At 43.2% G+C, this 12,102-nt stretch overlaps 1 protein-coding gene and 1 long non-coding RNA gene across 3 annotated transcripts in view; one reads left to right on the top strand and one right to left on the bottom strand.

Moving 5' to 3' along the window:
- Positions 1-12,102, bottom strand: part of LOC146772805 (uncharacterized) — a 178,981-nt gene that overhangs the window by 63,057 nt on the left and 103,822 nt on the right. The gene's annotated exons all lie outside the window — the stretch shown is intronic.
- The window catches only part of S100A1 (S100 calcium binding protein A1), a 40,120-nt gene that overhangs the window by 11,408 nt on the left and 16,610 nt on the right, over positions 1-12,102 (top strand). The window contains exon 2 of one of the 2 annotated variants that reach the window (XM_085637811.1): positions 10,778-10,931. In XM_085637811.1, the coding sequence (XP_085493937.1) occupies positions 10,791-10,931 (141 nt within the window). In that variant the 5' untranslated portion in view covers positions 10,778-10,790. Of the gene's footprint in view, positions 1-10,759; positions 10,932-12,102 lie in introns of those variants that run through there. The other variant, XM_085637812.1, reaches the window with a different exon arrangement.

Genomic DNA, 12,102 nt, shown 5'->3' with positions numbered 1-12,102 from the left:
TGGACACGGAATTGAATGTGCATGTGGAAGATATAAAGGGCATTAGAGATATCAGGAGGCAAGTGAGGGTTAATGAAACACAATGATTAGAAGAAAGTTGGGTAGATGTTGTGAGTGGCTGGAGAAAGGGACACTGTTGGTGCATTTCATCCCCCATTGTGCTTCATACCCCACTGTGGTGGGGTTCTCCAGACTGGAGAATGGTCATAGTTCAGACCACAGCCAGATTGCTACCCTGCACATGTGAGGGTGAGAGATGAAACAACTGGTTGGTTGCAACACTACTGCACAAAAACTGATCGTCCCACACTACATTACCCTTCCGTCCCCACCCTTTCGTGGGAGCCCAATGCCTGTCTTAGATCCCAGAGACACTTGCTCTGTCTCGTTTGTATTAGGAGGCATCCATCTGCTCTTCTAAGGTCTCCTCATGGACAATTTAAACTGTCAATATTAGCAGTGACTAACATTTAGAGTAAAAGGATATAGTGAGGTGGAAAGCGACTTACACGATTTCCATCGTTTCAGTTAGGCCTGCAGCCTGCCGCAGATTAGATAGCTCTCATTTGCTTGCAATTAAAGTTAGCTAGGCCAAAGGTTGGTCAAAGTAGGTCAAAGAGAAAGGGTGAGATAAAATTGCAATCTGTGGGAGAGTGTGCAGGAACTGAGGTCCCAGTGGGTGAGCATGAGTTACTGGAGGGGCCCCTCGTAATGAGGGCAATGGTGAGTCACTGAAAGAAATAGGACCTTGTGAGACAGTGGCAAAAGGCAGAGAAGAGCACCAGGCTAGCTGGTAAGAGATCCTGTTGTACTGAGCAGCTGTTCCAGTGCTCTGTTTAACCGCCAATGTACAGGTTTGGCGACTTTTGGCACCAAACATATGCCATCACTCTTCCAAGGTTGATGAAACAAGTGCCATTTACCTAGATACATATAAACCATGGCTTAATCATCAGATAGTGATAACTCACATTGTGGTGTGTATTATATAAAAGTTCTGTAAATTGAGAACAAAAATGTGTTGGAATTACCGATGTATGTGTCATTGAGAAAAGGGAATAACCATAAAGGGTGCAACTAGCCTCAACTTTTCGGGGAGCTAAGAATGCGAATAGAGGCGACCATCTCAAGAGTTTGAGATAAAATTCATATTGGGTCAGTAGACCTGGCATGGTGCAGAACTGTGGCTTCTATACTCTGAGCCATTCCCAGCAACTGGTGTACTCTGAAACATAGAAGACAAGTTGCAGTGTTCTCAGCCTAATTATTTGAGCACCTTCTCCTACACCCCCCAAAGGAACGTTTTAGAAACATGTTGGATAATGGTACATTCAAGGCATATTTCTTACTTTTTGCTCTATTCATGCTGCATTTACCAGACCACAATTCTATTGCAATATAAAACACACTAGGTCAGCTGTGTTGGTCTGCACCCTATAAGACTACCTGAGCACTCTCTACACCCACAAACAAAGTTTTGTGGGTACATTGAAAAGTTTTTTTAAATGGTGCAGTGTAAGCATATTTCTTTATCTAGTCTTTTATTCCCACTATTAGCAGGTAGGCTATAGTGGAATTTAACACCTCTGCTTCCAGCCGACCTGTGGCTCACCCTCCTTTTACTGGCTCAGAGGCAGCACTAAACCAATAAAAGGCGGATCACCCTCATGTTTATTTAAATGTGGATTTGCCAGGCCACAATACTTTTATGATCCATATGCAGTATAGGATGATAGCATAGGATATCATTAGAATGATGTCAGGCTGCAGAATATCCCATGTCCCGGCTCTATGATACATAGACTGCTGTTGAAGCTGTATTCCGTTTTACTAAATCCTGACCATGAGTTCCAGCTCCCACGAAATAGCCTTGCTTCTGAAAGGATTTTTCCTACCCTTTGACTGAAAGCAACCCGCACTTGGAAAAATGCTTGATGGAGAAACACAAATGAAGCAAAGAAACCTAGCGCAAAATGTGAGTTTGCATGCTGAATGGTGAGCATATCTTGTGCAACGTGGAAGGATCTTGAAATAGATTTTGGCAAGGAATGTTTAGTCTTAGAATAACAAAACATAGCAAAGTTGTTGCAGAAGGCTAACATAGAACTGGAAGACCTTTTGTGTTGACAAGAGCAGTGTATGTGCAGCTTGAATACTAGGGTCAATTGTTGCAAGCATCTTAGGCTGTATTGTTTTGACATACAGGAAAGAGGGAAATATAGTTAGGGCTGGCAGTCCTGATCCCAACCTCATTTCATTTCCAGGGCACAGTACTGGGTCTACCAAGCGGGAACTAGGTGCTACCAGGCAGCAATTGCTTGACTTTAGTATTTTACCTTTCGAGTTCTGGCAGACTGCTAAACTGTCTCTTTGCCTTCCACACTTCAGAGCATGTTTAAAGATGGTGGTTTGTTTGTTTTTTACGAGTTCTATATAGCGCGAACAAGACCCGAAGATATCGGGCATCAGAGTGACTGCTCTACGCCAGCCATCAATGTCATCCCAGAACCCCAGTAGTTTCTCCATCGGATAAATATTCTTATTGGAGTGGACAACTGCCTCCCAATGGCTCTATGGCCTGCATTTAAATCTCCTGAACAATGCACAATGATTTCTATCTCTCTGTCATTTATGGATTTCTTTAAATGAAACCTGTGTCCCACTCCTGTTTTCTCTTGATGTGCCTTGCTTCCAGGTATTTCTCTTTTCACCATCTCCCTTTCTGTTGCTCAGGTACCTAAAGACCACTACCAGAAAGCACTGTGCCTCTGACTAGATACCTGTGTTTTGAGAAAGACCTCTCCTTCCACTAGGCTCTTTCCTCAATCCTGTTGTCTTGCCTCATTTCCTTTCTCCTGGTCCCTCTTTTCTATCTTTCCTCACCAGTCATCTAACCCACACCGCTTTGAGGTAAGCTTATACTGGTATAAAGTGCTACATAAAGAAGCCACCCAATATCCAAGTTACCTTTGTTTGTGCTTCAAAATACTGCTAGGATTCTCCTGCTCTCTCTCTGGGTCTCTCTCTCTCTTTCTCTCTTTCTCTCTCTCTCTTTCTCTCTCTCTCTTGATCTTACAATGCTTCTTTTGATAAAATAATCTAAGAGCCATAGTATATGTTTTCAAAAAGTTGTGCAAACCTTTGAATATAAAGGATTTTTAGTCACTGAATTTAAAGAACATTAACCAAAAACCGTGCAAATTAGCATACACATGTTATGTTTAATAAACTCAATAAAATAAGTCACTTATTCTCGTCCACTGCATTTTTATTGGTTCCAAAAGAATACATGGATTCATAAGCAACTAAATGTTCCCTTTGTCCTGGGCCATTTGGTATCTCTGTTTCCAAGATGAAAAGTAAGTATTTCAAGTAGGGAAGGCTCTTGAATTTCCTCTCGGTGAGGGGAAGGGCTGGGAGTACCTCTGTGGACATATCTGAGCCTCAGCTTTCTATAATGGAAATCTTGCTCTTAAGGAAGACTGTGCTACAAGGAATTCTTGCAACCCTTGGTAGTTGACAAAAGAATAATCTGCACAATCACAGCTTTTCTTATATATAAACGCTGCACATAAAATATATGGGACAGATTTATCAAGACTTTGCACTGCTGCAAAGTCACGTACAGTGACTCCACGTGGCACAAAGTTTTGGTGTGGTATTTTGTTTCCAGCAAAAACGTTTTACCTGGAAAGTGCCTTTTGTAGTACAACTAGTGCAGTGCACTCCCTTGTATTGAGAGGGCGTTCCATGGGTGGCGCTTGGGTATTCCAGCACTACTACCCGTAGTTTGCAATGCAAAGTCCTATCTACTAAAATTTTTAGGGCTTTGCATAAAAATTACTCTTACTTAAGGCAGGCGCGAAGAAGGGGAACTGTTTTCATTTCTCCTAACATTTCACACATTGCATGTGTGCTGCACTGTATAGCACACGGCCCATGTGGGAAATGTTTTAAAGTCTGCCCAGGAATAGTATTTTGTACTGGCATGGTCTACTTGCAATTTTAAAAAACAACACTAGACAGCATGCACAGATCTTTGCACGATGGTGCAACGTTTTGTGCCTGGTGCTAGGGGGCCTTAAAGAGCATCAGGGCAGGGTAAGACAGCAGCGGTAGGCCATATTTAGTAAATATGGCTTTGCTCTGCTTTCTCCTCACTACACAGGAAAGACCACCATCTTGTTTCTGCACTGTTGCGCAATATTTTTGTGAATCTCCCCTGATGTGAATAAAATGAGCCTGTTTCAAAAGGTCTCTGGCAGGATAATTGTGAGCCTATGTTCACAATTAGTCAATGGCAATCCTCCGGTAGTAGTACATGGTGAATACATTTCTTATTCTAAATCTAGACTAATTGGGGCTTCAGCTGAATGAATGATTTCGTCTACCAAATATAGTCCGAGGTATGTAAAAAGTAGGGCTGTGCATAATTTGTACTGTTGTTTTCGGGTGCTTGGCATCGGCACTTATTTGTAAACACCAGCACCGACTGAGAATCCACCACATGATGGCACTGTGTGTGCAATTTATAAACAAAGTTCATTACTGGAGCATTTAATTGTTTAATTTATCTTAAAAAATTATAACATGTGGACTTAAACCTGAAGTTTAAAGTGGCATGTGGGCTGCACCAACTGCATTACCCCATGTGAAATACCTTGGGCCCTGGCACTTAATTTTTTGCAAATTAAGCACTGAAGTAGGGTTGTGTGAAATTTGCATAATTTGCTTTTGTGTAATTTCATTAAATTTCGGAAAGTAATTATGTGCAGACGATGTATTATTCTTCATGATTGATCAATGGATCTCGGGCCTGCGCATCCCGCAGATTCCCCGAGTCTTCGGGCAGACCACCGGGCTCCATACCAACCCTTCCAAATCTGTGCTGTTTCCAGTATGCGGTCAGCAGGGTAGAAATACATGGGCAGCTCAGTAAAACATGTAACAGAGGGTATATATATGTCCCTGTACAAAGACTGCATGGGCGCATAATATCAATCCACTTCTTGCCGGCCTCCGAGATGAGACTTCCATATGGTCATCCTTACTTCTCTCGCTGTTTGGGCGATCGGCTATTTTTAAAATGGTCTCTCTTCCCAGAGTGTTATATCGGCTTCAAAACTTTCTATATCATATACCGTGATCATGTTTCGTGCAAATAAACTCCACACATAATAAATTCTTATGGGGCGGTGGAGCGGTTAGAGTGGCGGTATTGCTGTGGCAGACGTGTACTTGTACTATGCGGCTCCTCACCTTTTGGTCGTTACTGAATGGTGGTACGATACTCCTACAGACCCGGCGTTTGCTCTAGAACACACAGAGATGGAAGGGACACCCCTCCTCCTGGTTATTGTACAGTGTGCAGAATCTTGACTCTCTACCCCATGCCAGCAGAACAACGATTCGGCTGTGGCGGTATACGGTCCGGCAGATGGGGTGGCATGGGCGTTTGACTCAGACAACACCCCTTTGGCAAGGTACATACTTACGCCAGGTGGCAACATTGATGGAGTTCTGCCAGTGGGACCAGATCGGCATCTCCACACTTGGGGACATCATGCGGGGCACTACCCTAAAGTCCTTCCAGCAGCTACAGGAGGAGTTCCATCTCCATAAAACCCAGTTCTACAAGTACCTCCAACTATGCCATCCTCTCACCCCATTGCTTCCAAATGTGGACAGCCTGCCAGAGTTCCACTCCTTAGAGGGTCGCCTCCATACGGGCGATTTAGGCGTCAACAAAATTCGGCAGATATATCAAACATTGACAACACATTCCACTACGACTCTTCATAAGACCAGGAAGGCATGGCAAGACCATATCCCAGATCTGACTGAGGATGATTGGGCGGAGGCAATAGCTAGCCCCTGGGGTGCTGCGGTGTCTCCTAGATATCGTAGATACCGACTTATTCAATTTATATATGTCCATCGCGTGTATTACACACGTCTTCGTCTCTGGAAGATGGGGGTTATTGCATCCTCTCAGTGCCTACGCTGTGAAAGGGAGGAGGGGACATTTTTCCACACAGTATGGAGTTGCACCGCAATACAGCCCTTCTGGTGCAAATTCTCGACTTGTCTTAAAGGGGTACTATCTTAGGATCTTCCACATGACCCTAGACTGTTCCTGCTTCATAGCACGGACGTTATAGGGGGGAACCGATACAAACAACACTTGCGCTTCCTTGCTCTCACAATCGCCAAGCATGATATTGCTCAGTTATGGAAGGGAACTTCCCTACCAACAATAGGGAAATGGGGAAAGGAACTAGACAAATGTATGGGTGCGGAGATAGCGGTCTTCCAGGCACGGGGTTGCCCTCAGAAGCACAGGAAAATCTGGTCTAGATGGGCCAGATACCGAGATTTAGACTTTCCCCCCTCTTCCTTCGCAAACCCCTTGACAAGCAGTCTTCGTCGGATGATATGGGCCATAATGTACTGTATACTGTTTTCTCTTTGGGGTGGGGTGGGAAAGTCTGCGCAAAGTTTTAATTTTTGTTGCTGTTATATATGCAAACTATACCCAATGATGTATCCATGCTTGGTACTTTGTCTTTATCCTGTCTCAAAATGGTTTATGTTGGGCAACTGCCCAAGTGGTACTATAAAAACTCAATAAAATATGTCTTCAAAAAATACATTCGGAAAGTGAAGCGAAACGACACAAAATGCAAAACAAGCATTTCGTGCTATATTGTAGGGCAAAACGTAATGCTCGTATTCTGGGTGTTCATGTTGTCTGTGTGCTTGTGCTATATTTTCCCAGGAAACTGTGTGTAATTTCACGAAATTAGGTAATTTGGGGAATTTCAAAGAATAGGCATAATGAAAAATTACACATTATACTGGCATGACACAAATTTCTTCTGGGGCCTAGTAAAAAACTTTACAACAGTATGGAGGAAAACAAAGGCGTATTCTTCGGAGAAGCGTCTTAGAGAGAGTTTTCGCACTATGCAACAGGAAATGTTTATCACGGTAAATATAATTAGATTGGTAGCCCTTTCAAGAGATTTGTGAAACTATTTAAAGAAGAATAAATAAACAAATGCAGCGCCTGGAAGGCAACTCAGTTAAAATGGTGCTGCCAAAGGGAATGAATGTTAATGTGACAATAGTAGAGTTAATACCTGCTGTCCCGGGACCCCAAGCAGCCAGGACCATAAAATGATAGCTGATAATCAGTGAACCAATTAGGCAGACAGAGCTTGGAGGCTGGGGTCTCACCCGAAAAGGCGAAGCAATAAGTAAAACAAGCATTTGCAATGCAATCGATCTCGCCTTTGGGACCTTATATGTATTTACCTATGCAGCACATTAGCGTGGGTGCTGAAACATCTACTGTTCTTTAACATGGAGGAAAAGTAAGCACCAAATTGCGTGACAAGCCAGGTATGGGAACACATGGGGAGAAATATTGCCTTTCAGCATGAAATGGTATAGTCCAAAGCTCTGTTTTTAATATAAAATCAGGGCCTTCGGTGGTCATATCACTGAAAATACAAGAATTAATAAAAATATTATTGTCTACGGGTGCTCATGGAAGACACTTTCTGTGGACTGGAATCTAGAGAATGCTAAAGTGATTCTGGTATTTTACTGACCTCTGCTGGTCATTTTCTATCAAGAAAGTTAAATAGAGGCAGTTGCCAGAAAAATAAGAAAAAGAAAGACTCTTAGCAGAAAGCAATTCTGGTATTTTACTGACCTCTGCTGGTCGTTTTCTATCAAGACAGTTTAATAGAGGCAGTTGAACAGAAAAAAAAGTCCCTAAGCAGAAGCAGACAAGTCCTAGGGTTGATCTCCAGAGCCCACATAGTACATACACGTATATAATAAAGTATATACAAGCGATCTCGAATGCTCGACCTAATAATAATTATATACTAAAGTATATACAAGAGGTCTCAAATGCTCGACCTAAAAACGGCAAAAGAAAAGGCCCGGCAATCCATCTGCAAATGGGCTCAGAAACATGAGCAGCATGCTTCAACTGAGGGTGATCTAACAGGTGGCAGGCCCAACCCAGCCAGCCCGGGCTACGCCAGCTGATGGGGAGCAGGCTGAAGCCTTTCAGTACAGTGGGCGTTTCCCACCTGCTAACCATGTACAAGTTGCTCTGTCACTGCACCATAAGGATCTGTCCAGGATTACCTTAGGCCCGCCTCCTTTGCATGAGATTATATGTAACCCATACCTGCGAACTTGAAGAACAATCTCACCGTGCGAGGAGGAGGCGGGGCCTCATGCTGAGAAGTATCTAAGAAGCACTTTGAACCCCGCCCCCAAGCCCCCTACTTCCCCCCTCCCCACTACCCCCCCCCCCCCCAAAAAAAAAAAAAAAAGCTTGCTGAGGCTGGTGCAGCTGTCCTGGGGTATTTTCACACCCCTTAACGGACGTCAGCAGTTCAAAGCCTCGGAAAACGAGCTGGAAAACTACTATTTACAGTGGCTTCCAGCTCGTTTTCCCTGCTACGGTGTGATATTGGCTCCTTAACGGTAAACCGTGTGATGGGAGCCGATATCGTGTGTCACACGTTCGCACAGTGTGAGTTGGCAGGTATGGTAACCACAGTCATGTTTCGGCCGCAGAGCTTCATTAGGAATGTGTAGTCTGAGTCAGGTAAGTGTTCATGTCAGAATGAGTCAACCAACAACATAAAATGCGATGGAAAAACACGAGCCCACACTTTTTAATCACTGAGCGATTACTATAATGTTCTTGGTGACGCGATCTCTCTCTTTCACCAGCCTGCATCATTACAAAAATAAATCTCATACATGCCAAGGTTACTTGGGTGCCTGGGTTTAGAAGCAAGCCAAGCACATCTCTGTACACATCCCTTCCCAAAATAGAACTATGTTCCTCCTTCGTACACTGTAATCCTCTTTTATAGCAATCCCTGAAAGAAGTAACTAATGTTTTTAGGATGGAGCCGATGCTGCAAAATAAAATCCACAAGAAAAGAGAACCCAGAAATGTTGGCTAGATGTTCTTTTCTTGGGACTGTTGTTGTGACGGTAATCATTATTTTATTCAGACTTTTGACAAATGCCATTCCTTGTGTGGAGATAATTCTAAAGGTAAGCGGAGTTGGGGCTGCGTTTTTTTTTTCTCTCTGCAGCTGGAAGTGGCGAAATGCCTGTCAACAGGTTGGCAACTGGATTAGTGTTTCGATGAGGGCACCCACGGTCAGTGCTTTCAGTGGAAATATAGACGTACAAGTACTCACTCCTTGGAGTACCTGTTCGCTCCTGAGAAGCGCCCGTACTCTTCCATTAGAAGCATTGGAGCGGTGTTGGGAAGTGCAGGTACTCTCCCATTAAAAGCATTGGAGCGGTGTTGAGAAGTGCAGGTACTCTCCCATTAAAAGCATTGGAGCGGTGTTGAGAAGTGCAGGTACTCTTCCTTTCAAATTAATGAAGTGCAGGTACTCTCCCATTAAAAGCATTGGAGCGGTGTTGAGAAGTGCAGGTACTCTTCCTTTCAAATTAATGAAGTGCAGGTACTCAGTACCGGGCAGTACATGCCCCTTTCTAGCACTGCCCCTGTTAAAAGAACATAAAAGAAAGAGGTAATCCCTGTTTGCAAGGCAGTGAAATATCCGCAAATCATTAGTCTATAGAAGACACCTACACTGCAAACGTTTGTTATAGGTGAGTAACATTTTAATTATTAAGAATACGATCTTTATTAGATTCCTACATTTTAGGAATGTAGTCCTTGATTTTTAAATTGTATTATATGGTGTACTTGCACCAACAGTGGTATCGGAGGACCCCCTATGCTATATGCTGTGAAACTTACATTGCAGCAAAACCTGAAAGCGTGGATCAAACATTTAGCAAAGTCTCCAGTGTGTAAAGGAAGTGAAGGAGAGAGCGGATCACATCAGGAATTGATCGAATGGGTGTTTTTTTCAGGTTTCTCGAAAGTGAGCAGGGCAGGGGAGTTGGGGTGTCATGGGGTAGAGCACAGAGCACCCCCGAAAGGCAGGGATGACAAGTATAAAGGTTATCATCTCAGGAAGAGCCCATACTCGAAGGAGTATGTTATGGGAGTCACTTATTGATTACCTTTAAGGATCCTTCTTACCTACATAGTATGTCCCTAGGATGCCATGCCTGATAACAGGGAAACTATATCTAAGGGTTATCAATATAAGTAGGGTCCCGTGACAGTGTACTGGTGACGAGTATCTTTTGCTTATGGGAAAATTAGAGTTACGCAAAACCTTCTATGTCCTCCTCAAAACAAGTGATAATGTCATGAGTGACTTTACTTCTTAAACAAGAGTCATGCCCCAGGCATGGTCAGGTGTTGAGTGCCCCACGAACTCCAGTTTTCGAAAATTCTCCTGCTCCCACTCCATCTTTAGTCTAAATAAAATGCAGCTGGTTTATGTTTCGGTATATCCTAAGCAAAAGTGTGTTCTTTAAAGAATGTTGGAACTGCTTTTATCATATAACTTGTGTGGATCCACTGTTTGATATTCATCCCTTGTTGCTCGCTTCCGCGTAAATAGTTTTGCTGTACATTCTGCTGATTTGTATTTATCTTTTTTCGAATCATTGCTTTGGTTTGTTTGCGTTGTTTTCAGTTGTAGTGTATCCCACATTACGGTTTCCTATGCGTTATCTTCCTGTACTCCTTGCAGTCTTTTACAAATTTCTCCTTAAAGTGATTTAACGCTAGGATTGCCTAGTTTGCACTGCATGAAACCACACAAATAAATAAATGATTCTTTCACTTTGCTGCTGTTAGATCCGAAGGAACGATGACTTCACAACTGGAGGATGCCATGCAGGCAATGATCACCGTCTTCCACAAGTACTCCGGCCGCGAAGGCGACAAGTACAAGTTAAGCAAGAAAGAGCTGAAGGACCTGATTCACCATGAGCTGGGAGGGTTCCTTGAGGTATGCCGTGCCCTTGGAGTTCATTGGTGCTAAGCCATTGTGTGCCTAGCCCATGTTATTGTTACTGTGAAATAAAATTTGTATAACGACCATTCTGCTAAAGCGCTGGGTGCCGTCGGAGAGATTAGGCGAGCCATTGTCCTGAGTCACATGATGCTGAGCAGACCTGCCGCCAGCGATCGAACTGTGAGCACCGTGCACCCGAGTCGGCCACTCTGGCCGCTGCACAACACCTCTCCCAGGTGGTTGGGCCTTTCAGTAGCCTGGGATAGTACTTTTCACACCTTTCCATCACATACAGGAGTCTGATTCAGTTTTTCGGGTATGATATGAGAATATTGTTAGAATACCATCTGGCATAAACACTGTGTTCTAAATATCGACTAAAAAATGATCACTCTAATGTGTGAACCCAATTCAACAATATTTTTGTAAATTATATTAAGGCCATGATATTAATGTCAGTTCATATTTCTGTTTTCAATATTCTGACATACAACCATTTCAGTGGCTGCTTTAAAAACTAGCATTTGCAATGGAATAGGTCTTGCATTTACGCGAGCTTGAGCTATCGGCATTGTAAATGACAATACATTTTATTTAAGTTTTGGTTTTTAAAACATACATAAAAGGCATTGTCATTTGCAATGCCAATAGCTTTAACTCGCGTGAATGCGAGACCTGTTGCATTGCAAATGCTTGTTGGTGAAAGGAACTACTGCAACGACCGACATTCAGGTGATCTGCCCCTCGTTGAACATAGATCCAATTTTAGTCAATATCAGGTACGCTTGCAGCTACCCCAATCAAAATTATTCACTGACCATGGGGTATTGTTACTGAACAGATAAATTAGGTCAGCATTTTAACGTCACAGGACATACCTTCCCCAGCACATAACAGTTACTGCGTATGTACAGTGACAAATATTTACACAGCACCTCCAACATGTCCCTTGTAGACCAAATTGGAATAACATACACCCTTTCAACCAAGCGCTGTGAATGGCGCTATTACCCCCGACTCAAATCGCAAAGCTATTCCATTTCGAGATAGGTTTAAAGCGCGATAAAGGGTGAAGTCAGGCCGCACCTAAAGCTCTTTAGGCATGGCAGAGCGCCGAGCAAAGCTGTATAAATACCTTCAGAACATACATACAAACAAGCATGAC

Source organism: Triturus cristatus, chromosome 12 (assembly GCF_964204655.1).
Source record: "Triturus cristatus chromosome 12, aTriCri1.1, whole genome shotgun sequence".
NCBI classification, from domain to species: domain Eukaryota; kingdom Metazoa; phylum Chordata; class Amphibia; order Caudata; family Salamandridae; genus Triturus; species Triturus cristatus.
This window is presented reverse-complemented; position numbering and strand designations above follow the sequence as displayed.